The sequence below is a fragment of the Colossoma macropomum genome, unplaced genomic scaffold (genome assembly GCF_904425465.1).
Source record: "Colossoma macropomum unplaced genomic scaffold, Colossoma_macropomum, whole genome shotgun sequence".
NCBI lineage: Eukaryota > Metazoa > Chordata > Actinopteri > Characiformes > Serrasalmidae > Colossoma > Colossoma macropomum.
Genome location: NW_023494805.1, coordinates 12,575,661 through 12,603,004, shown reverse-complemented (window position 1 = coordinate 12,603,004; position 27,344 = coordinate 12,575,661). Strand labels below are relative to the sequence as shown.

The 27,344-nt window shown below is 38.3% G+C and overlaps 1 protein-coding gene across 1 annotated transcript; it reads left to right on the top strand.

The window, feature by feature from the left end:
• The first annotated feature begins 1,082 nt into the window (after window positions 1-1,082).
• Window positions 1,083-27,344, top strand: LOC118826178 (ladderlectin-like). The gene is made up of 10 exons (XM_036597070.1): window positions 1,083-1,136; window positions 8,244-8,277; window positions 9,494-9,523; window positions 11,284-11,363; window positions 11,481-11,615; window positions 11,707-11,818; window positions 11,980-12,030; window positions 14,734-14,850; window positions 24,096-24,178; window positions 26,297-27,344. The coding sequence occupies exons 2-10, from the start codon at window positions 8,253-8,255 to the stop codon at window positions 26,375-26,377; spliced, it is 714 nt and encodes a 237-aa protein (XP_036452963.1). The 5' UTR covers window positions 1,083-1,136; window positions 8,244-8,252; the 3' UTR covers window positions 26,378-27,344.

The following is a 27,344-nucleotide window of genomic DNA, read 5'->3' as shown; positions in this document are numbered from 1 at the left end:
GGCTTTTGTATTTTTTTTTTTGGCAAACTCTCATCTGGTCTTCCTGTTTTTGAGCATTACCAATGGTTTACATCTTGTGGTAAAGTCTTCTCTCGTTAATATACTTTGACAAAGATACACCTTCCTCCTGGATGATGTTCTTTATCTGGCCAACTACACTGACCAGCCACAACATTAAAATCACCTTCTTGTTTCTACGCTTATTGCCCATTTTATCAGCACCACTTACCATATAGGAGCACTTTGTAGTTCTACAATTACAGACTGTAGTCCATCTCTTTCTCTGCATACTTTGTTAACCTCCTTTCACTCTCTAGACACCCACATGACCACCACAGAGCAGGAATTATTTGGATGGTGGATCATTTTTAAGACTGCATTGATACTGATGTGGTGGTAGTGTGTTATTGTGTGTTGTGAACATGAGTGGGTCAGACACAGCAGTCTTGTAGAAAACAATTACTGAAGAGAAAATTTCAAATAAATAGTCAACCACAGTGAATTCAAATGATTTGATTGCTCTTAAAGGAGATTAATTCAAACAAATCTTGAAGTAAATCATGGCTATCTACATTAAGGTTCCATGACAATTGTATAATGATTGACAGATATTTGTACATCATATTTACAAAACATAAATCTCGTTCTAACAACAGTGCCAACAGTAAGAAATGGTGTGTAATTTCAATTTCAATAAGTTAATATGTAATGTAAGTGCTACATGTACATATTTCTGCCTAATTTATTTGTATTCAACAATATTTCCTTATTGTAAAATTATAAAAATGTTTTTGAGCTTAAGAATGATGCTATTCTTAGATCATTTTAAAATAATATTTGTAAATATGTCTCTGTGCCAGTGGTGTTTGTAGTGTTTGGCATGAAATGTTTCTTCCACTGGTACACATTGTCTGCTGATCATTGGCAGATGCCCGGAAATAAAGGCTGTGATGTAATTGCTGATCTCTTTGTATGGACATTACAGATAATACCGTCCCAACGTCTTCACTTATGTCCTCCTTTAGCAGTTATGATAAGCAGTGATTTTCTTATACTTCTTCCTCATACCTTCTCAGGGGCTTTTTTGTTTTTGTTTGTACAAACACGTCTCCGAGGGAAAGGCAGATTGCTGGCAGGTCAGTGTGGCTCTCTTTCTTGCTTTTGTACTCTGCTAAATATGTAACTGTAGTCAGAATGAATTAACCTCACTTAATAAAATCTAAATAATCTAATCTTTCAGGGGATTAAATTGTTTTTAAAAATATAACTTTTATTTATAATAATAATAATAACAACAACAACAACAACAACAACAACAACAATAATAATAATAATAAAAAGAGCACATTTTCACATTTAATGTGCAGCCCTAGAAATTCTTAAGAACAAAATCTATTTGACAGGATGGACAGGATCTTAACAGACTGCTATAATCTTTATCAGACAGGAATAGTGCTGTTATTAAAGCAAAGGGACACACAGCCAAGTATAAGAAAGAACATAATGCATCAGACCAATTTTGTTATCTGGTCAGTTTATATTCCCATTCATACTATACTTTTCAAAGCACACCTGCTTGTTTAGGATCTCTGAAAGTCATCCAAGTTCTTACTTTACTTTCACAAGTATATTTGATTTGATTGAGGTTTTTCTGCATTGTTCTAAAAACAATAAATTAACGCCATTTACAAGAGATAATTGCGCAGACTTCCACAGTGGACACCCCTCCTAATCTACTGGCACTGATTCAACAAGCTGATTTTAATTATGGGTTTCACAGCATTTTTCACTACATCTGGATGCAATGTAGTCTGTTAACTCCATGAATGGATATATATTTCTGATGTCTCTTCACAACTGTAACTAAAAGGGACGTTAGAATTTTCTCCAAAGTTATAAGTAGACTTGAGAAGAGAAAGAGGAATCATGCTATGAAAAATATCTTTAATCAACTTATTCTTACACTAAAACTATGTGAGGAATCAGAAAGGAAAAATTATAAAACACTGTAGCATTCACCGCTTTTAAAGAAGGCACAGCTGATGCGCAAGTCATTGTGCTTTAGTAAAGGGCTGTAGTTGGCCACAGCTACACAATACACAGAGTTTTGTCTAACAATTTGTTGTAAACATTTCTACATTTTGCTTCCTCTGCCACCAACGTTAAACTCTCGTTTGCAGTCTATCAGCACTCAGCTCTGACTGAACTAGTTTTTCCTGTTCTACATGAACACAGGCAGCAGGCTAGCCCCACTTTCACAATAGGAATCCTTGTCAGACTATCCTAGGGAACACATTAACCTAAAACTAACGTGAATAACATTTCCCAAACACGCTACAATATTATCCCCATGATGATATCATGTGACATGCAGCCTGAAAGCTCCACACACTTGGTTAACTCAGGTAGCTCCATTCACCAGTAACTAGTATCAACATTTTTTTAGGTCTATTTTGCAGAAAAGTGCAATAAACTGCCAAATATGTGTATTACAACAACTGTAGTTTTTTCTTCAGTGTTTTAGCAAGGACTACTCCTTTTTTACCTGACTCATATGTCATGCAGCTTTACTTTATTCCATTCCCATCACTCCAGTCTTCCGTAAACTGCTATACCCAGTTACCCTATAGAATTTCATTTAATTAATCATTTAACTATTTATTTACTAATTTATTTTCAGCGGAAAATACATGCTGAAACCTATATATACTAAGTCAGTTGATTTTATTTCATTTATCCCTAGCTTTCTCAGTTTCTGTGCATTTTTCTTTTACTTACTTCATTCTCTGACCTCACAGATTACTGAAAAAGCATACATTAAGAACCAAACCCCAGCTAACGGGAAGGAAGACATTCAGTTAACTAGACATAACAAAGCCAAATGTATCTGATGAACCGGAATGATATTACATGATACTGTGCTGACAATATGCTGGTTAACAGTGAAGTTTGTTCATGCTGGCCCACAAAGCCTAGTACCCCACAGGAAAACTAAAATTAACGATTTATAATGAAATTTGCTTTTTCTTTTTTAGGTGTTGACACAAAAAAACTGAGAATTAGGGCCCGAAAAAGATCAGATCATCCATTTCAGTTGAATCACAAAAACCAACATTTGCAGTTTTGTTACATAAATTAAAGAAAATACCGTTTGTTACATAAATTAAAAAAAAGTTTGCAGTGATAAAAAAGAGAAGGGAGGAAAGAATAAAAATGTATGAGGTAGATGTGGACTGTGATTAGGAGTTACAGTCCATCAGATTTTTGCATAAAATATTTCACTGGCTTCCCCCAAAAGAAATTATTTGGTCTCGTGATGCATCTTTAATTTTGAGGGTTTTTGTGATTTATTTGTAATAGCCAAACCCACACTCCTCTCACCAGGCTTTTAGATTAGCATTGTCACAATAAACCTTACTTTATATCTGCTTCTTTGCCATTGGTTTACCAATTTAAGTTTAGCCACTCAGGTCGCTGATGCTCAGCCATACACTCTGCAATCTATAAGCCAAAATCAAATGCATATCCTAGCTACTGTTTGATGGCAGCTTGTGCTGAAGAAGCGATAAGAGAGAAAATGAGAGTTAAAACAGGTAGATTATGCTGGCTGTATGTGCTGCTAGAGAAAGAGGAAAGCAAGCTCTATAGACCACTGTGTCATCATTTTTGTAGTTGGTGCCATGCTCTTATGCCCACATAAGAAACTCTGGATCTAAAAGGAATTTCTCTATGAAAAGTATGAATGGAGTTTCTGAAAACTGCCTATGTCACATCCTGGGGAAGTCAAAAATATTCCAAAGCTGGTACGTTTTGCCCTATAACCAATTTCTCTCAAATATCACTGGATCCTCTAAATTATGAGTCTGTTAAAGAGTTGAAATATGAATATTGCTACATGTAAGCTAATGCTACTGCTCACTGAATTGACATCATTAGACATGCAGCCTCCTTGAAAAAATGAGCAAACCAGCATGCTTTGTCAGTGTGATAGTATATTTCCAAGCACAGACTGAGGTTACATAAAAAGAAGTTCTAACAGGTTTCCTGGTCAAGTTACAATGCAGTTATCTGTTCTTCATCTGCTCACTGAAACAAAACAGGTCTTTCCCTTCTGTTCACAGCTTGCTTTGACAAGCTTTACAAGCTTAATGTTATGTGCACGCAGGCTAATTTACTTCAGAGTCAGCTTAATGTTACTGCTTACCATCCTTATAAGCTGATTTAGGCTATCAAATATCCTGATTATTCTTTTAATGCTGGTAACATATTTCAATAAAGGCATTTGCCAGCTTCTTGTTCAAATTTTCCTGTTCCACCTTAAATGGTTACAATAATAACTGCTGTGCCACTTGTAGTGGAAGTAATGGGAAAATCTGAACAAGAAGCTGGCAAATAGGAAGCTGACTTCAGCTTCAGGTAGCCTGTTTAGTTTACCTTTTTTGTGAAGGTAGTTTACCTAAAATTATTTTTAAACATCCTTAAGAACCCGAGAAAAGTGGAGCTGGCTCAGTCTGCTACAGTAAATGAACATGAAAGAAGCTGACTGTACTGCTGACTGGACTGCTGATTTCTTGGATTTTCCCACATAACATCTAGAGTTTAATTAGAATGGTGCAATAAAGAAAAAACAGTCAGGAAGTGGCAGTTCTGCAGACAGAAACGCCTTGTTGATGAGAGAGGTCAACAGAGAATGGCTAGAGCTGACAGAAAGGCTACAGTAACTCAGATAAGAGAAGCATCTCAGAATGCACAACATGCCAATCCTTGAGGAGGTTGGTGAAGAAAATCATGTCATGTTCCACTTCTGTCATCCAAGAACAGAAAGCTGAGGCTGCAGTGGGCACAGGCTCACCAAAACTGGACAGTTTAAGACTATGAAAACATAGCCTGGTCTGAAGAATCTTGATTTCTGCTGAGGCACACAGATGGTATGGTCAGAATTCAGTGCCAACAGCATGAATCCCTGGAAACAATCTGCCTCGTGTCAGGCTGGTGGAGGTGGTGTAATGGTGTGAGGAATGTTTTTTGTCACACTTTGGGACAATTAACACCAATTAATTGGTATCGCTTGAGTGCCACCGCCTATGAATATTATTCTGAGGTTAGTGTTCTTCAGTGATCTTCCCAGTTACTTGATCTGAATCCAATAGAACACCTTTGGACATGTGGTAAAATTGAGATTTGCAGCATGCAAAAAATCTGCAGGAATTGTATGATGCAATCTTGTCAACATGGACCAGAATCTCAAAGGAATGTTTCCAACATCTTGTAGAATCCATGCCATTAAGAAGTGCGGCTGCTCTGAGAGCAAAGGGAGAATATATAAATGACACTATTTGGACATATGTATTGGGATACCCCTTTTAATTACTGATTTCAGCCACACCCATTGCTAACAGGTGGATAGCATTAAGCTCATAGCTTAGGGCAACAACAGCTTAGCCACAAAGCGGTAAACCACACAAACTCACAGAGTGGGGCCACCAAGCAAGTCTGTAAAATCACTCACTAAAGAGTTCCAAACTGCGTCTGGAAGCAACATCAGCAAAAGAACTGCACATTAGGAGCTTCATGAAATGGGTTTCCATGGCCAAACAGCTACACACAAGCTTAAGATCAAAATGAACACTTTGTGGGAACAGCATGACTGTGCCCCAGTGCACAAAGCAAGGTCCATAAAAGCATGTTTGGCTTAAGTGCAGTTGAAACTTCCTCCCTGACTCAATCTGATCTATGTATTCATCCATAAAATTACATTCTGCACTCCCTCTGAAGCTGTGTCTTTTTTAATAGTGGTGAACTCTACAATATACAAGCCATGAAATGATATGTGTGATTAATAAATAATAAATGACTGTAACATGCCGCTATGACCAGTTCACTAACCAGTTCGTCCACTAACCAGTTCGTGATTGTGCTCACAACAATGATGCCAAGTCAATGAAAACAAATGTTAAATGACCAGCAGCCTTGTGCTCCCACTTCACCTGATGTCCCATTTGTTTGCCCTAATACTGTTAGCAGTGTTTGAATATCACAAAATCCAACATCTCACTTGGAGAATGGCACTTAAATACTTCAGTAACACTTTACTGTAGGGCACTATATATATTTATATGAGGTCTCAATCTATAGTTTTCTGTTTGCTTTGCTTTTGCTTCCACTGTTTGCACATTTAAGAGAATATGCTAAAGGACTAAATAATGTGGGTGTTGAGTAAAATCATTTTTATGAATCCTTATTCAAGTACCATGACACTGTAATAATGCTGTTATGTATATTTTCTTAAGTAAGCCTTATCCTTACTTTAAGTGAGTTTCATTTAACAGTTTCTAAGGGGCTGTTTGACATGCTACCCAATAAACAAACATTTGTAAACTAGTAAGAAAACTGTTCATGCTTGCTGTTAACGTCTAATGGCAGCAATAAATCAAAATGTGGAAACAAAATTACATTAAGCACTGTTACTGAGAAAAAGATCATGCTTTCTGTGTACAAAGTTTTTTTTTTATTTTTTTAATATTTGTGATTAATAGGCAGGTTGTTCAGTCACCTAATGACTTCATCTGAAAAGCACAGACATATTAGCTGGCTGCACTACAAACTGACTGTAGTAAATATGAATTAAACTTGCTTTGTAACAACCATATTAATACCAAAGTACTCCAAAGCTCAAAACATCCTACTTAAACACAGCACACAAGATTTTTTTCAGTTGAACAAAACAAAATGAGCACAAACATAAACAACACATTTACATTACATGTTCAGATGCCTTTGAATCACAAATATTTTATCTATTTAAATGCTATGTAAAGCTCTGTAATAGGAGCAGTGCGTGCAATCGTGTTTCTTTCGACATTTTGCTTTTCAAAGGCCCTCTGGAGCCACATCTTCTGTAGGACTTCATTGCCAGCTTGTAGCATTGTATGTCCCCTTCAATTGTCTTCACTGCAAAAAAAGGCATGAAAATACTGTTTAACAATCATATGCATGAATATCTAAAATTACAGCCTTATGTCTTTGAAAAACCATTATTCTTAAACATACTGCTCTTGGGCTAACATAAAATGATAAAATCCCTGGGCCAACACAGCTGTATTATGCCCCCGGATTAAGACTGGATGATGTTCCTGGGACTACATAACATGCAAACTACCTTATTGAGGTGAGAAAACTAAAAGGTCTGTTCCAGAACTTCAGCTACTACTTTTAAAATAAAATTAGCTGTTTCTGGGTTAACTGAGCTTTCTTATATGATGTTCCCAAGGAAATATTAGCCATGATTTTCCTTGAACTGTAAAGGTCTAACTATGCTAACTCTTAGCTAGCTAAGCAGCTGAAAACAAGCTAAAAGCTCCACTTTGTTACTTTAAGTGTATGAAAAAATGCTGGAAGAAATTGTTCCAAGCTGATCTTTAACAGTGAAAGAAGGGCATTAAATAAGTATTCAGGCTTACCGTTAGGCTAGCCAGATAGCTTAAATATCTAGCATTAGCATTAGCAATAGGTGTCAGACATTAACTAACCAAACTAAAGCCACCTACAATAAATGTTTAAGTAATGTTGTGTAAGTAAAACCAGGACTATATTATTGAGCATGGATGATGTAAAACAAGGAACTTCTAAACTCACTCAGTGTCAGTTAAAAATAGAAAAAAAAGAAAGACCCGGTCGCATGTGGTGATGCCATAGCGTGAACTTTGTGATTGGTTGAACAAATTCAATTTAAGCACCTCCCCTGTTGACCCAGGGCCACGTCTCACTCTGTAATATCAGGACGACCCCTCTTTTGTTCAGTTTTACCAGCTGCCTCATTTTGTTAAGCTGTTTCGCATGACCAGCACTGTGTCACCTTGACATATCAAAAAAAAAAGAAAAAGAGCTACAGTTGTCATAACATGCTATGTCATTTCACCTCAGAAAATGTCATGACACAACCTAATGTCACCAAAAATCTATGTCTCTTGACATAGATGTTATGTCAAGTTGACATCAAAGTTGACAAAAACAGTCTTTATAACAGCTGACACCTTTTGGAATAAGTATTTATAAATGTTCATTTATGTTTGTGTCAGTTGTCATGAAGCGCTTATGTAGGTGTCATGTAGCCTTATAAACAGTGCCCTATAGCTAGCTAGTGCACCAGTTTTTAGAAAAGACCAAGTTCTCTTAAACATTTAAAATCTGGCTTTATCAGGGCCACAATTCTTATTAAATACCTGTTCTCTTCTGCTTTACAGATTTCAGTCATGCTTATTTTCCTGATCTTTTCAGGTCAGTATCCACCTCATACTTTGATACTTTGAACTATGCAGAGATCTGTGAAAAACTATTTGATTTCTTCTGTTTTTGCATATTGTCACACTAAATAGTCCTCATACATCATGTAATACAAGATAAGAAGAACATGAAGAAACACAAATCACAAACCACAGCATCTCTATGGGGTTGAAGTCAAGACTTTGACTAGGCCATTCCAAAACCTTGATTTTGTTTCTTTTGACCAATTCAGAGGTGGACTCGCTCTTGTGCTTTAGGTCTCTGTCTTTACTGTTTATTCTCCTGTGGGATTTTCTGGTAGAAAACTGAATTCATGGTTCTGTCAGTTATGGCAATTCACCCAGGCCCTGAAGCACCACAACATCCCCACACAATCACACCACGACCACCACGTTTGACTGTTAGTATGCTATTATTACTGTGGAATTCTTTATTCAGACCACAGAACATTAGTGCAGAAAGCTTGGGGGTCAACAAGGGGCTTTTTTGGAAATGTAAGAGGAACCTTTATGTTCCTTTTGTTCAGCAGTGGTTTTCACCTTGCAACTCTCCTGTGGATACCATTTTTGCCAAGTCTCTTTCTAATGGTAGGATCACCTGTGGTGAATGAGGTCTGCAGCTCCTTAGATGTTGGATTTGGAGATAATTGTTCTCACAGTGGTTCACTGGAGTCCTAGAGCCTTAGAATCATAACCTTTTCCAGACAGATATATTTGAATAATTTCAATAATATTTCAATAGTCCTTTTTATTGCTTCATTACAATCATTACTTCCACAATTTCTTTTGATCTAAGTATTTTAGTCTACTTCACATTCAACAAGCCTGGCACTAATCAACCCTGGGTGTGTCAAGGTTGAATTTTTCCTAATTATCAACTAAATGTATGTAATTGAGTAAATAAGAGGGTAAATACTTTTCATACATGGCTAGTTTTCTGACGGATGAAATTTCTTACTTTCAATAAATTAAATGATCATTTAAAAACTATATTATGTTTCTGCTCTCACTACAATGTTTTTGTTTCTGTCTTATGTTTGTTTGAAGATCTGTGTGACAAATGTGCAAAAATAGAAGAAATTGGGGTGAATATTTTTTCACAGCACTGTATAATGTTATGTTTGGTCATATTATTCATAAATGTCTGAACAGTATACATGCCCAACAGCACTGTGACATAGATTTTTACAAATATAATATTTGTCTTACAGGACTTTGTGCTCTTCCCTTCACACTAAGTCGTAAGTTGACTTTTTGTAAGTGTTTCTTATTAGACAGCAGGAGTGGACAGAGAACAGAAATGTCATGCCTAAACAAGCATACTGCTACTGTAGTGAATATTTACATAAGTACACGTATAGCTCGGCTAAATCCTTGGAAATAACACTCACACTTCCACTTTTGGTGGCATCAGACTGATAGGGAAACATTGGCGCCATTTATGAATGACATATTTTTACATCCTTATTAAAATATTTACCTCATTTTTACACAAAAAAAATGTTCATTTGATGAAGCAGTTTTCATTTCCATGAAGGGCTTCAAGCTTGTCTTTAAAGATTACCTGCATGGATACAAAAGTAAGGATCTCATGATAAGTTACCCAGTAAGTAACCTGGGTGAGGTGAAGGCAGGAGGCAAGTGTGCTATAAGTGCATGGTCATCAATATATGCATGAATTAAAACACATGAAAGCAACGTGAGAGCCCGGAGAAAAACAAGAAACAAGGAAAACTAAAGAATTCCAGTATCCAAGCTTAGAACTAGGATAGGCTCAGAAATCCTCAAAAAATGGCAACACTCAGCAAAGCCAAAAAAACTGGTGTAACTATGGAGACACACAGGTGGAAACAATGATGACAGGGAGGATCATTGGTAGAGTCAGAGCTGAGTAAGACCAATCCTTGATGGATCATGGGCAACAGAGGCCATAGAAGTAGAGGCCACTAAGGAGATGGAGGCCAGAAGAACAGGGTCTACTGGGGTGGCAGAGAGAGATGCAGCAGAAACCACTGGAACAACAGCAACAACAACCACCAGACATACAAAAGCTTCAGCAGCAATAGGGAGCAGGAACTGTAGGGAGCAACCAGAAACAAACAGGAGCAACAGGGAGCAGAGTAGCAGGAACCCGAGATGATATCCGAGCATATCCGGGATGATAGATAGGAGTACAGGGACCATCAAGAGTGTATACAACGCTCACAGAGAAGGACCTAGAAGGCAAGTAGGTAATCTAAAACATGTCCGCATGAACTGCTGACAGCATTCAATGAGAGTTCTGAAATCAGTCACTACAGGAGAGAGACATATACTTTTGACAAGACATGGTTCAGAACTGGCAAACTGGCTACAAAGGAGCGCAAAGGGAGAGCAGGTGCAGGAAAATTGAAGGTCTGGAGTGGCTGAAACAGGTGCAAGAACAGAATTATAATGTCTACAGAGGGGGGATAGGGACATCTGTGACTGGCACATCTGTGAAGGCACCATTTATGCTGAACGATATAGATATGTTGTGGCAACATATGCTGCCACCCAGACGTCTTTTTCAGGGAAGACCTTACTTATTTTAGCAAGACGTATTAAAAGAGTCCGGGTGCTAAACTGACCTGCCTGCAATCCAGAACTGTCAGATACTGATAACATTTGGCGCATTATAAAATTAAAAATATGACAAAAGAGACCATGAACTGTTGAGCAGCTGAAATCCTATATCAATCAAGAATGGGAAAACATTTCACTTTCAAAACTACAGCAGTTGGTCTCCTTAGTTCCCAAACACTTACAGAGTGTTGTTAAAAGAAGAAGTGATGAAACACAGTGGTAAACATGCTCCTGTTGTTGTTGGCATCGAATTCAAAATGGGCACATATTTTTCAAAAAACAATAAAATTTCTCAGTTTCAACATTTGATGTGCTGTGTTTGTAGTATTTTCCTTTAGAAAAATGCTTTACGTGATTTGCATATCTTTGTGTTTTCACTTATCCACTTAAAATGCAGAATGCCAGAATGGTTGGTCCCAGTTTGGATCTCGCTGCTTTAGTGTCTTCACAACATCAGCTAACTGGTTAGCCTCTGAGGTACAATTTTATATGCTCTACTACAATTAAGCTGTTTTAGTGTTGATTTCAAGCCATGAACAGAATAGAAGATTAGTAGTTACACAACATCAATACATATGATTTGATTTCTTTTAGCAAAACTGTGTGAACATGGGAGGACATCTTGCATCTGTGCACAGCAGTGAAGAGTACACTTTCATCCGGGCTTTAGTGCTGAATGTAACTTCATCAAATTCACGAACATGGCTAGGAGCGACTGATGCTGTACAGGTTTGTAGGACAAGTTATAATCTTACTATTTTTTGTAAAGCAACTGCATTAACTGTTAAGTTTTTCACTATTTACATCTTTCTCTTTGCAGGAGGGAGTGTGGGTGTGGACAGATGGCTCAGCATTCGATTACATTAACTGGTCTACTGGACAACCTGATAATGCTGGATCTGCAGAGAACTGTATGGAGATGAATTTTCCAGGTATCATTTCCTTCAAGATTAATTTCTTAAGTTTCTGTTTTGCAAATTAAAAACACTGTCCTCACTGTCTTTACTGAAGTGGTAATATAGCATTTTCACACTTTCAGACCTCTTATTTATTCCATTTAATTATGTTTCTTTGCCTCTCTTTATGTCTTTAGTGAACTGGAATGATGTAACCTGTAACTCACTTTTCCCATCAGTGTGCGCCAGTAAGTATGTTGAAAACTGAGAAACACTAATTTATTTTGGTTAATACAGCAGTTGACCAATGTTACATGTTGCATTACATAATCTACATTATATACTCTGATATGAAAGCTGCAAACAATGATCCAACTTCAGCTGGTATTACAAACACTTTGTAAGATAAATATTGTTATTTTTAGGAGGTATGGAATTTAGCAGCATATTTATAGTAATCATTACTGACTGCAGATAATTGTTATAGTTTCGTATGCAAAGTTGCATGGTTTGCATGCAGTGTTTGTAGGAGGGGAACATGAAAAATAATTTTAAAATCTTGATTTAAGTGAGTATCATTTTCAAAACTGAAGAGCTGCAATTTTACTGGACATAAGAAAGTTGTTCAAAGAGCTTACTTCGTTTACAGTGGATATATATTGTGTGGTCATAATAGGAAAAACAGATTTGTTTCTTTGCACTTTAAGTGCTAAGAGGGCAAATTTAGCCTAATAACAAGCTGTGAACTGCCTGTGGATAAGTTTGACCATCAGTAGCAACCAAACTACCAAACACGCATTTTGGCAAATTGGATGGGTTGTGAGGCCAATGATAGTTTCATCATGGCGGAAAATAGAAGTGAACAGTCAAACAACGGAAAGTAATCAGTTAACGTATTTCTTTTTTATTTTATATATATAAAATTATAATTGTAATTATAATTAGTGATACTAGTAGAGTACATTTTAAACATGTACTGTTAACCCATTTTTATTTCTGGTTCATATGAGCCATTTCACAACCTCTCACATAAACCACATAAACATGCACGTAGGATGAATAAGTTCCTCCTCTGAGAAAAACCACCACCTCACTTCGCTTGAAAGCAACATAACCCCACCACCACAACTACTAGTCGCTGTGCGTTTGTTTCCTCTTGTACTACCTGGGAAGCAGCCAAAGGACTGAAACTTCATACAAGGACACAAACACAGATACTTCAAACTACGTAGACGGTGTTTTGCGCATAATAGCGTTCAAAAATGTGTCACGACACATTCCATAATGTAATGCAAGCTCAAGCTGCATTCTAAGCGTTACAGCACTATAATGGCAACCAGCCTGTCTTGTACCGCCAGTGTGCTTCCTGAACTGCCACAGCACATAAGTAGTTGAGTCTCATGCAAAACTGGCTTACGTAAACTTAAAATATGATACATTATCGCCTTTTTGGTCCAACAGAAGAGGTAAAGCAGCTCACTCTCCTCTACTTGTCCACATTTAGCTGTTGAGGCTGTTGGAATAACAGTAGTTCCCTCTCTGATTTGTCCTCTAGTACTGTGTGTTATAACCGCCCCAGTAACATAAGAATGCACTGTGAGTTTGTAAAGAAGGACAGAGCGTTTACAACGCGTTATCCGCGCGGTCCTTTGCGTTCATGTACTTCCGTTGAGTATGTTTCTGGCCTAACTCAGTCAGCAGCATTAGACAACACAAACAATGCAGACAATGCGGTTGGGGCCTTACTTGTGAGACATGCTGTGGATCAGCTGGTACTGATAGCTTGAATGCCTGGATGTTTTTCCAAATTCCAGCAGTTTATTACGGTCGGAGACACGGGTGTATGGGTTGCACATATGAGACAAATTACTTGAAAATTTTGACAAATCTGAAGTTGACTTATTCGATTTTCCCATTCCATCTTAAATAGTGCAGCAGTTACATTCAGGTACATGTAAAGGTGCCAGAATATAAACACTGCTTCATTTAAAGAGGAAAGGAAAATTTAAGGTTGAGCTTGGATAAGAAGAAGTCTGTATGCACAATGGATGACAGGTGGTAGCCCTCTGTCCATGTCAGCCATGTAATTTTGATGTTTAACATGCACACTAACAATAGAAATCTTAGCTCCAACTATATAATGCTAAATACTGCTAACATCTAGCTTCAGTACAGACATGTAAAGTGTAATAAGCATTCCAGAAATGTAATCTTCACTTTGTACTGTTTGTAACAGTTTTACACTACTTCAGGAAAAAAATACAATAGGGATACTCACAAGAAAGAAAAATCTGAAAAGAGATCTATTTATTACAAATATCTCTGCAGTTTCTCATAAACAACATTGAGATCAGATGGAAAGATGGAAAAGAGAATTTAACTTAAGTTTCCTACTGCACAGATTTCTCCTGAGTAAAAACTCAGTAATCTCAAATATCTCCTTTTGAGTTTTAGAAGAAATATCAACAAAGCCACACATTGTATATAGAAAATGAAAATAATAACTCTTCTATCTATTGATGAGCACAAAAGCTACTTGAGTGCTAATAGCTCTTCTTTGTGGAGAACCTTCAGCCTGCTGAACTGTGAGTGTAAATTACAAGCCAATGAGGTGCACACGATGAAAACATGAAACAAACCAGCTGGAGAGAGTATATTATCAGCATTAAGCACATCATTATAAAGATATACAGCACAAAAGCAACCGAGCCCCATCACAACCAGCCTGTTCAAACACACAATCAGCACAGAATTCAATAGGAAACACTAAATATATGAAATTTCTAAAATAACTTAAGTCTTTTATAAAAACTCACCAAAACAAGTCTTTGTCCTATTTAAGATGAACACAAGCACATATTTATTCCTTCAAACAGATATGAGGGCCACTGTTAAAACAAGCTGACATGTTTATCTACATTATATATCATTTATATTTTTTTGTTCTACAGAAACAATCACCACAACAACTGTTCCCTCCACAACTGTTCCCTCAACTGCTGTTCCCTCAACTGCTGTTCCCTTGACCACTGTTCCCTCAACTACTGTTCCTTCAACAACTGAACCTGGTAAGCATCCTAGGCAAAAGCTTACTGTCACAGTGGGCATAAAAAATGTTTATGGACCATTTATATCCCTCGTTTGACGACTTTATGCAAAGAAGGAGATGTCCGATATTTTGACATAACCATTTTAGCTTTTGTAGTAAAAAAGCATTGCAAGTACCAAATTTACAGACCAAAGATGCAGCAATTTTTTAAACACAAACTGAAACTGTTTTGTAAATTTGTTTTTGCCTTTGTAAATGGGTAGAAAACAACATACTATACTCTGTTGCTGTCTCAGTCTTAAACATCTAAGCGCATCTTTTGACCACAGCTGGAGCTATAAATTTGAAATACAGACATACCGGCATGCTGTGGAGAAGAGAAATGTTTTTAGCACCGGTTACTGTACAGTGTTTAAAGCTGAAAAAAGTACAGAGATGATTTAACTGTGGTTCAGAAGAAGGGAACATTAATTGATGAATAAAGCCAACTCCAGTGAAGCTATCATTATTTATTTAACATGCTAGCTGAGAAGATAGCTAGACAGCTAATGCACTCTTGTGTGTGCATTACTGAACTACTGCTGAAATGCTGTGTAGGTAGTTGTGCTATGATAATGACATGGAATTCAATCCAGTATACATGAATTTCAGGCTGCACTCATGTAATTTTGTCATTTTTAAATTCATTAAATTCATACATATTTGTGTGTGTGTGTGTGTGTGTGTGTGTGTTTTCACTTATTCACTTAAAAATGCAGAATGACAGAATGGTTGGTCCCAGTTTGGATTTCGCTGCTTTCAGTCACATTTCAAATGAAAAAGCAGTGCTCCCTCAATCACCTCCTGCTGTCTACTCCCTTGCATCTGAAGTAGTCTGCTCTGTTTCCAAAGCAGCGGACATTAAGGAATGGCCGGTCTTCTGGCCTTAGCCTTAGCTTAACCTAACATGAACATCAGACCAATTGCTGTGTGTTTGTTTCCTCTTGTAATACCTGAAACGCAGCCAAATGCCCGAAATGTACTTCACGCAAGGGCACGAACACAGATGCTTCCAGCTATGCAGATGGTGTTTCGCCCGTAGTTGCATTCAAAAATGTGTCACCACGGATTTCATAACGCAAACGCGAGCTGCATTCTGAACATTACAGCAAGGGGCTCTATAATGACAACCAGCCTGTCTAAGCAGTCTTATACCGCCAGCATGCTTCCTGAACTGCCATAGCAGACGAGCAGTTGAGTCTCACACAAAAATGGCTTACATAAACATTAAATATGATGCATTATCGCCTTTCTGGTCCAACAGAAGAGGTAGAGCACAGAAGAGGTAGAGCTCAAAGTTAAGATTTTGAGGCTGTTGGAATAACAGTAGATCCCTCTCTAATTTGTCCTCTATCGCCCCCTTCAGTACTGAAAGTTTTAACCACCACAGCAACTTAAAATGCACTGTAAGTTTGTACAGAGGGACAGAGTGTTTGCAATGCGTTGGCCGAGCGCTGTATTTTGCGTTCATGTACTTGCGTTGTTTCTGGCCTAACTTGGTCAGCAGCGTTAGACAATGCAGACAATGCAGACAATTGGGGCCTTACTTGTGAGACTGGTACTGATAGCTTGAATGAATGGAATATTTTCCAAACTTCAGCAGTTTCTGACAGTTGGAGGCACGAGTGTATGTTCTGCATGTATGAGATAAATGTCTTGAAAAAACTGACATTTTTTGTAAAGCAACTGCATTACCTGTTACGTTTTTTTTTTTGTTTTTTTTTGGACCATTCACTCTCTTCCAGCGACTCTTCCAGCCCACTGCTTAATTTCAGCAGTCCTTGTCCTGTGTGCAGATACAGACCAGGGTCCAAACACCTAAGCCCACGTGAGTGAAAGGGGGCTTACAACCTCACACACTTAAAAATGAGGCTGGTTACACACTGCTTTCCCCCAACTATCCAATAGCCAGCAGACCGGATAGCACCCTCTGCAAAGTGCCAACCTTTTCTCATCATGTCCAAGATCTGCCTGTCCGACTCTCAGAAGGCCATCTTGGTTAATGCGGGGGTTTAGAGTACATAGTGAACTGCTTTTGGGGAGTCCACTGTCGGATCTGAGGCATTCCAGCTCCTCAGTATAGACTTCCTGCTGAACTGTGTGGATAATAACAGCTGTACTCTGAGTGAGCACATGTGCAGCCTGAACTGCAATGAACTGCAATGGTGCCATCCTTTACACTGCTCTATAATGAGTTGAAACACTGAATGATATGGATCAGAACACCGACAGCTCTGATGAGAGAACTCCAGCTTGAGAAGTGTCCAAAGCGGTGGGATCCCAGGTGCATAGAAACTGCTGTGGACGCTTGTGCTGATTCCACTTGTTCTCCTTAGCAGAAGGCTCATCTGCCTAAAACAGAAACTTAGGACCAGTGAACCAGATGGTATCCTTCAGATGGACTGTGGGTATTGGCCTTGTTGCAATGTCTGCAAGATTATGCTTGGTGTGCACATAATGCCACTGCCCTGGGAGTGTGCTTCTTCTGATCCTCTGATCTCTGTTATTGACAGACATAAAATCTCCTTTTCTCGTTGTAAATGTACCTGAATACAACCTTACTATCAGTGTAAAAGGTGACTGCATCAATCTTGATGTCTATTTCAGGGGTGATGGTTTCAGCCATGTTCACTGCCATTACTGCCGCACAAAGCTCCAAGCAGGGTATGGTCTGTTCTGGATGCGGGGCTAGTCTTGCTTTGCCTGAGACAAATCCTGTATGGCAATTTCCATGTTTGTCCACAACTTAAGACATGCAGCAGCAGCTATTGCCTTCTCTGAAGTGTCAGAGAAAATGCAGAGCTCTCTGAACTTGGCTTCTGTTGGCGACATGGCAGAGTATGACCTCGGGATCTGTATGCATTTTAATTCTTGTAGAGAATGTCTCCATTTTCGCCACAGCTGCTCCTTGTCAGGGGGCAATGGAGCATCCCAATCTGAGGAGTCTATGGTGATTTCCCGGTATTGTCACAGGGGCTACGAATCCAAATGGGTTGTATAGACTGTTCACCGTTGGCAACACTCCACATAGAGTGAATGGCCTTTCTTCACCAAGAACACGAAACATAAAGCAGTCTGAGTTTAAGTCCCACAGAAGGCCAAGGCTGCGCTGTATTAGATGATTTTCAGAATGTAGATCAAGGTCTTTCAGGTCACTGGCACAATCTTCGGGTGGGAACGCATCCATGACCTCTTTGATGTTTGAGGCTAGTTTGTGTAGTCTGAGGTTAGAGCAAGCCAATGATTCCTGTGTCCTCCTGAGCAAGTCAGTCACTGCATCTGCTGTAGGCAAAGACTTTAACCCATCATCCTCTCTGACATCCTCTCTGAACTCCTTCTGGCCTTCCTGAGCTGCTCTTCTGAAGCAGTAAATAGCTACCGCTGGGGATGGACTGTTTCCAAAAACGTGTACCTTCATACGATATTCCACCACTTCTTTCTCTGGGTCATTGTCTTGGAACCAGAGGAACCTCAGAAAGTTTTTATCTTCAGGCCGAACCATGAAACAGTGGAACATTTGCTGTATGTCCACAGTGAAGGCAATGGCATCTCTTCGGAACCGAAGGAGGACCCCAGTATGGCTGTTATTAGGATCTGGTCCTTAGGTGGATTTGGTTCAATGACCTGCCTTTGTGTTGAGTGCTTGTGTCAAAAACAACTCTGATCTGAGATGGTTTCTTAGGATAGTTCACAACCGTTTATCTCCAAAACAGCAGCTAAACTAGGCTGTATAATCAGGTAAACTGTAGGCTGTGGGCGACACCTGTTAACTAAAGTAGCTGACAGACACTTGTAATAAAATATACGCAGCAGATTTCCAGCGTAATAAACGGAATCATTATAAAAGAAAGAAGAAAACCCCTCAAACACGGCACCTGTTTAGCTCGGATCAGCTAGCTCGGCTAATGCTCCCTCAGGCTGGAATCGAGTTGTGAGAGCGGATCTCAGCGAGTTTTGTGTTTGGCCGCTGATAGTAACGCCGTTTTCTTTAGTTCATGTTAAATGAATACACATGACCGTTTGGATGCGCTGAAAATTGACTCAAGTAAGAGTAAAAGTACTATGATTGAATTCTACTCCATAAAATACCGTTACAGGGAAAACTGTACTCAATTACAGTAACGAGAGTAAATATAATTCATTATTTACACCTCTGGTTCCAGCACGTCTTAAGGGAGTATGGAGAGCTGTAACCTATGACATCGAAAAGGCCAAAAAACTCTGACCGTACCAGAGACCTGTTACTCTGGTCATCTAATACAGCATATAATCGTACTGCCTTTCCTGGATGGCCCGCTGGATACACTTTGACAAGGCAGATTTTTGAGCATGACTATCCTGAGATGCCCCTTCCACAGATCTTGGTACATGCTGAGGACACAGCACTGTCTACAGGGCTGTCAGCTTCCTCCCCGCCTTGCTCTAGAGGAGCAGTGAAGTGCCGAAATGTGAGTGTCACTTCCACATTCCACACACTTGACGTCATTGTCACAGTTCTTTGCCATGTGCACTAAAGATCTGCAGCACTTGTAACAAATTCCTTGCAGCTTTTGAAACACCTTTCTTTCTTCAATAGGTTTCTCCCTGAACCCATGGCATTTAGGCAAAGGGTAAGGTTTGTTGTGCAGGAGACAGTGCTTTGCTGGATCTACTTTCCTTTTGGATTTTGATTCAACAGGCTATTAGAAGAAATTTCTGTCTTGTGAACAGCAACAATCCTTTGATGATCATGTTTGTGTGCCCTTTTGTTCTGCCCTAATGGTTCTTCTTGGACCGCCAGGAGACTAAAGCTCGGGTCATTGCACATTTTTGCTTGATGACATACAAATTCCATAAAATAGTTGAATGGAGGATAAGACACGTTATGCTCCTCTTTGTACTTGGAACCAAGTGTGAGCCACTGGGTTCATACCAAGGGGTGTGTTGAGGTGAGAAAGACCAAGCAGATCACCATCAGCCTTTGCTGCTTGAAGTTCCAGGAGAAGGTCTCCAAGCTCCCTTAACTTTTGGTTGTCCTTGTGTGAGATCTTTGGAACATTCTCTAACCTCTTAAACAAGGAACTCTCTATAACTTCTGCTGAACCATAATATTCATTCAGTCTATCCCATATAACTTTGAGTCCTTGCTGAGGATGATTGATATGCACAGCTCTTATCCTTTTTGCATGATCTGCTGACTCACTGCCAAGCCATTTCACAAGCAAATCCATTTCCTCACTAGCTGAGAGATTAAGATCTCTGATAGCATTTATAAATGATGCTCCCCATGCTCTATAATTCTCTGGATGATCATTGAACTGCATAAGCCCAGTAGAAACAAGCTCACATCCAGCAATGAATCTCACAAAGTCTGACATGGTTTGACCCTGTATACAGCAGTGTTGTAATAATTGTGTGGATCACTAATCATCTTTCTGTGAGTGTTGTCATTGTTGTAGACACCAAAGGGACTCTGTATTGTTTGGGATGTTGTATGGGACATTACACTGAGAAACAGTAATTTATTTTGGTTAATACAGCAGTTGACAAATGTTACAAGTTACATTACGTAATCTACATTATATGCTCTGATATGAAAGCTGCAAACAATGATCCAACTTCAGCTGGTATTTTGAACATTTTTGTAAGAGAAATGTTGTTATTCTCAGGAAACATGGAGTTTAGGAGTATATTCATGGAAATAAGTACTGATTGCAGATAATTGTTATGGTTTTGCATGCGGTGCTTGCAGTAGTACAATATTATAAATAATTTTAAAATCGCGATTTAAAAGTGTAAGATTTTCAAAACTCAACAGCTGCAATTTTACTGGACATAAAGTTATTCACAACCTCTCACATAAACCGCATAAACATGCAGGATGTAGGATGAATAAGTTCCTCCTCTCAGAAAACCACCACCCCACTTCGCTTGAAAGCAACATAACACCACCACCACAACTACTAGTGGGCAGTATTCTGGTTTACCCTGTAAACTAGTTGTAATTCTTCCTCAGGTATGATTTTTTTATAACTTTTATACCAATATGTCACAAATAAACAAAGATAACGCAATGTACAAAAAGTGCAAAACATTCTAGCATAAACCTCTTTAGCTGAGCCATGGATGTTTCAGTCACACTTAACCTAACATGAACATCAGAGCAATCGCTGTGCGTTTGTTTCCTCTTGCCCTACCTGATGCTTCCAGCTACGCAGACAGTGTTCTGCTCGTAGTTGCATTCAAAAATGCACGATGCATTCCATAATGCAACACAAAAGTGATCTGTAATCTGACACTTCGAAATAGGCGACAAACCTCATAAACTATTAGCCCACCAGTTGAGGAAAACCCAAGCTGCACAAGCCATACATCGCATAAAATCAAGCAATGGCTCCATCTTGACAGACCCTAAAGCAATACAGAAATTTATAAATCACAGTGCAAAGGTGGACTAAGTGACATGAACAGTTTTTTCTCCAAATTTAGCATTCCAAAACTGAGTGAAGGGTCTGTAGAATTTTTAGATGCAGACATAACGCTGGAGGAGATACATGCAGCCATTTTTTCATTTCCAAACAATAAAGCCCCAGGCCCAGATGGATTTAGTATAGAATTTTATAAAAAAAAATATAGCAAAGAAGTTTGTCCACTACTACTTCGCATGTTTCGGCATTCATTGGAAACATCTAATCTTACTCCAACATTGTACAGAGCCAATATTGCTCTGATCGCAAAACCAGGTCGGGACCCTTTATTAGTCTCATCCTATCGACCCATTTCATTAATACCTATAGAGACCAAATTGCTAGGGAAAATACTTGCGAATAGGTTAAAAGATCACATAGGCTCAATTGTACATCCTGACCAGTCAGGTTTCATGCCAGGTAGACATACTTTCTTCAATCTCCGTCGCCTGGTTAACATTCTATAAGCCAAACATGAGACGAAAGCTGTTGTCATCTCTCTCGATGCACAACGTGCTTTTGATCAGATTGAGTGGCCATACATGATGTATGTCTTTGAGAAATTTGGGTTTGGACCTATTTTCCTGCAGTGGATACAAATTATGTATAAACAACCAACCGCATCAGTTATTTCCAATCAAAATATTTCTTCTCCTTTCCCAGTATACAGAGGAACTCGTCAAGGCTGTTGTCTTTCCCCATATTTGTTTGCTATTCTTATAGAGCCACTTGCTATAAGCATACGTCTGCATACAGAAATAATGCCTATCAAGATAAAGGGAAGTCTGCAATATATATATCTGTATGCTGATGATATATTGTTGTATTTCTAAAACCCTTCAGTGTCCATTCCTCCACTTCTTTTGCTGATAAATACTGTTGGATCATTCTCTGGATTTACAATTAATTGGGAAAAAAGTGAATTGATGCCCATTACACAAAACGTGAATGTGCAGTTTTTACAGTCTACCCCATTTAAAATAGCTTACCACAGTTTTACATATCTTGGTATTAGGGTAACAAAAAAATCAGTAAACTTGCTAAGGGTAAATTGGGAGGGAAAAATAGAGCAATTAAAACAAAATATTGACTATTGGAAGACTTTACCCATGTCACTGGCTGGAAGAATTAATGCAGTTAAGATGATGGTGCTCCCACGGTTTTTGTATGTTTTTCAGACCATCCCATGTTTTATCCCACTCAATTTGTTCAAACAATTAGACTCGCTGATAACACCATTCCTGTGGAATTATAAAATACCAAGGATATATAAAAAACATTTATGTAAACTAAAAGAAGAAGGTGGTTTTGGTCTACCTAATTTTAAACGGTACTATTAGGCAGCAAACTTAAATATTTTCTCATGGTGGAAACAAGGCCCAACAGACTTTACAGCTAACTGTCCTGCATTGTTGTCAATAGAAAGGTCTCTCTGCAATAAAACCACACTACCTGCCATACTTAACAGCCCTAATAAAGTGAATAAATCATTGTATGATGGGCATTTTATCATAAGCAGTGCTCTTAAGATATGGAAGCAGATCAAAACACATATAGGTAATCCAGATACATACCTGGATAGCCCCATATGTAGAAACCATGCCTTTCCCCCTGCTTTAAATGATATTGTGTTCACTCAATGGAAGGACAGTGGGATAAAATGTATTAGGGACTTATATAAAGATGGTAAGTTTGCATCATTTGCTGAACTTCAAAGAATGTGCAAACTCCCTGTCTCACACTTCTTTAGATATTTACAAGTCCGGGATTTTGCAAGGTCACATCTGACTAACTTTCAGACCATTTCTATACATAATACACTTGAAGAAATTAACCGATTTAATCATTTGGACCAGAAGGCAGTCTCGAATATTATTAAGACATATGAACACTAGTACAGAGTCAATTAAGCTTCTGTGGGAAAATGAGTTACGAATGGAAATAGAAAATGATGTATAGGAGATCTGTCTGAAGAATATACATAATTGCTCAATAAATGTAAGACATAATGTAGTGCAGTTTAAAAACCTGCATAGGATATACCTCTGTAAAACTAATCTTCACAAGGTTTTTCCAAATATTTCCCCCATATGTAACAAATGTAATGCTATGGAAGGTACACTGATACATTCGTTATGGGCATGTAGCAAGGTACAGACATTTTGGGGCAGTATATTTAATTGCCTGTCAAAAGCATTTGGAAGGGACTGGAAACCTAATCCACTTTAGGCTGTGTTGGGAACAACTAATGACTCGGTAACCGTGGAGAAGCATGAACGCCAGGCCATTCTTTTTAGTATGGTTATTACAAAAAAAATACTACAAATGTGGAAACAAGAGTCAGTACCAACATATGAAATGTGGATAAAGGAACTAATCAATGTATTACATTTGGAGAAGCTGTGATTTTTAAACAACGAACAGTTAGAGCTGTTTGATAAAATATGGGGTCCTCTGTTTGCCTATTTCGAAAAGGACCAAGACTAACCTGGTTCAACTTGTGAGATACCTGTTGTATGTAATTGTATGTTTGAAAGCTAACACCCTGGATTGTAAGTCCTTTTTTTTTTCTCTCCTCCTGTACGATGTAACCCTCCTGCACCTTTGATGTTATTTGTTACTTATTTTAAAATGAAAATAAATGCTTAAAAAAAAAGTATAAATAGACTCTAATATAAATGATAGTTGTATTCATTGTGGTCACTGATTGTCTTCTTGAAGTGTTTCAGTAAAGTCATTAAGTTGATTGTACAGTAAATTGCTCCATGGTTCTCCGCAGGGAATGTGATGGTCCTGCGACTCAAAGTGATTTCAAATAAAGACTTGGCGGCATCCAACAGTTCACAGCTGCTCCTCCAACAGGTAGCATACAAAAAATCATCCTAATGCTATTGTGTTCCTCACTTTCTTCACTTATGCTGAATCCATACCATTTGTCTTCCATATAAGAGACAAGCTTTTCATTATTAACTGCTTTCAAGTCAATTCCAGCTTCTGGAAACTGTATGTATAATATTTCTCCAGAATATGCTTTCTTTCTGTAGTACAGCTAACAAACTATTAAAATGATTAGTTGTAATTAATTGCATTAATATGTGCAGTTAATCACATTTAATCACATTTGTCACATTTTGCTCAAATTTGACCCTGAAGAAAGATATTTAGTTTCATTTGACATGCAGTGTATTTTGTTATAGCTATATGAGTGGACAAAATAAGCTTGATTAGAATGCGTTTATTACTTTCAACAATTCAATAATATTTTCATTGTGTGAACACAGAGATGAACCTGAATGTGGAAATCATATGATTTCATATGAACACTGTTACTAATGGTAGCATGTTGTAACCAATGAGTGTACACCAACCAGCCACTTCAGTGAATACACCTCCTTGTTTCTGCACTTACTGTGAATTTGATCAGCTCCACTTATTATATCAGGTCACTTGTAATTCTATAATTACAGACTGTAGTTCTGTAGTCCATCTGTTTCTCCGCATACTTCACCTTGCAGGTATTATTTGGGTGGTGGCCCATTTTCAGCACTGCAGTGACACTGACGTGGTGATGGTGTGCTAGTGTGTGCTGCGCTGGTACAAGTGGAGTTTTTAAACACCTCAGTGTCACTGCTGAACTAAGAATAATCCACCAAACAAAAATATCCAGCCACCAGCATCCTGTGTGCAGTGTGCTGTGACCACTGATGAAGGACTAGAGGATGACCAATGCAAACTGTGCAGCAACAGATAAGCTATTGTCTCTGATTTTACATCTAAAAGATGGACCAACAAGGTGGGTGTGTCTTATAGAGTGGACAATGAGTGGACACAGTGTTTAAACTCCAGCAGCGCTGCTGTGCCTGTTCCACTCATACTAGCGTATCACACACTATCAGGCCACCACCATGTCAGTGTCAATACAGTGCTGAGAGTGATCCACCACCCAGACTATGGGGGAACAGGGGAAAAGGGGCTAACAAGTATGCAGAGACCAATGAACTACAGTCTGTAATTGTAGAACTACAAAGTGCACCTATAAGGTAAGTGGAGCTGATAAAATGAAAAAAGAGTGTAGTTACCTTAATGAATAAGAAGGTAACCTTGATAAAGTGGCCAATTGATGTGTATATCATGTGTATCATATATATACAGTCAATGATCTAACTTCTCCTCCATTGTAGCCTCTCATTCTCCTTCATATAGTTCAGGGATTCTTGTTACAGTGGAAGCTCTCATGGGGAACTTTCTGCTTTGCCGTTGCTTTTGTTTGCTGCTTGTTATTTATACACAGGTCTCTCTCAAGCACTGTCCAGTGTAGTCTGCTGAAAATTTCACTTTAAAGCCGTTTAAAACTGTATTTGAACAGGGGAACTACAGATGGGCTTCAGTCTGCACTACTGCAGACAGTTTGAAGGGTCAAACTAGGAAAATAGGTTAATAGGTTAAAAAATGAGTGGCACTAATAGTTTTTTCTATCTCTACATCAATAAGATAAATACTGTTAACCTGGAAACTCGCTGAGCTATTTCCTAAACTTAGTGCAGTAACAGATTTCTGATTGGATCAATGTTTGGCATCAATGCTCTCATTTGCATCCTTGGGTCAAAAAGTTTACATAAGTGATACATAAATGTTATCAGAATCACAAACTGGCGGAGACATGCTTCATCAATTGGCCACTCAGACTGAGTTTATGCTTTAGCATTATCAATGTTTTTATTACACTATTTACAAACGTCTGAGTAACACCTGCCCTTTGGTCAAGACCAGATCACTCATGAAAGAGGTCACTGTAAGATTATAAAACTACAGTCACTTGCTGAATTCTGAACTCAACAGTGGTACCAAAAATGTGTGGATTTCACGCTATTATTGTTTGTAAAGCCAGGGAAGTTGTATAGTAGATAGATGTGCCTACTAAAGCAGCTGCAGACTGTATATTACACTGAATAACACAGCTATGTCCATGTGTCTCTACAGCTCAAAGGGAAGTTGATAGACGAAGGACTGCCAAACAACTTCACTCTTCGTTTGAGGTCCATTAACAAGAAATCACCCTAGAATGAAGGTGGTTGTAGGAACATGAAAATGACTTATATTTACTCTAAATACTCTTAGCAATTAGTAAAGAGAAATCAATATAGAATCAACATAATGTTGTTGTTTTTAAAGAGATTTCTAAAAATGGCCAAATCAAATAATTTAATAAACTTTAGTTGCTTGAAACTTACATAAAACTAAATTGCACCTAAGTTGCATAATGTAAAAAACACATTTGCCACTCACACTGGCTTTTTTACCAGGGCAAATTACAGTCAAAGTTGTTCAGTTGTTTTTTCTGTGGGGCTATGTCATGTTATGAATCGCTACCGCCATATTTAAATATTAGATATTACCTTTAAATATTAGATATTATATAAATAGCACGGCTACACCATCACACAAGCAGTGAAATTCACTGGTAATACTCCCTTATGAATCAGTAAACAAGTTACCGCCATGCCATTCGCTCCTGACACCACACTAAATCTGGCACTGTGTTTTATGAATCTGGCCCAATTTCCTTTCTGTAAAAATCACTGCAATGTGATACAAACCTATTATATCAAAGCTTAAAAAAGCTTAAACCATCTCAGTGGACAGTTAGAATCCATGAACTGAAAACTGAAAAACAAAAACACAACCTATTGTTTTTCTAAGCTGTAAATGTTCAGAATGTCACAAGAAGGCTATTCTATGTCTGCACAGGGAGATTCTAGGAGTCGCCACCAGAGGCTCCTGTTTTCCAGGTGTTAGTCTTATCACAGTCTCTAACTGTTGGCCTCTAATCATTATTAACATCTGTTGTTGATTGACTACCTGTTGTTTAAACTCTGTTCTCTACCTGGACTCTCTGTGAAATACTGCTCGTCTCCAGAGTGTAATTAAGCCATTATGCGGATGCTTTATTTTGATTTGTTTTGACTGTCAGAATTGAGTTCTTTTCTGTTGTTTGACTCATCCAGAATAAAACTGCTCTTGGCTCTTA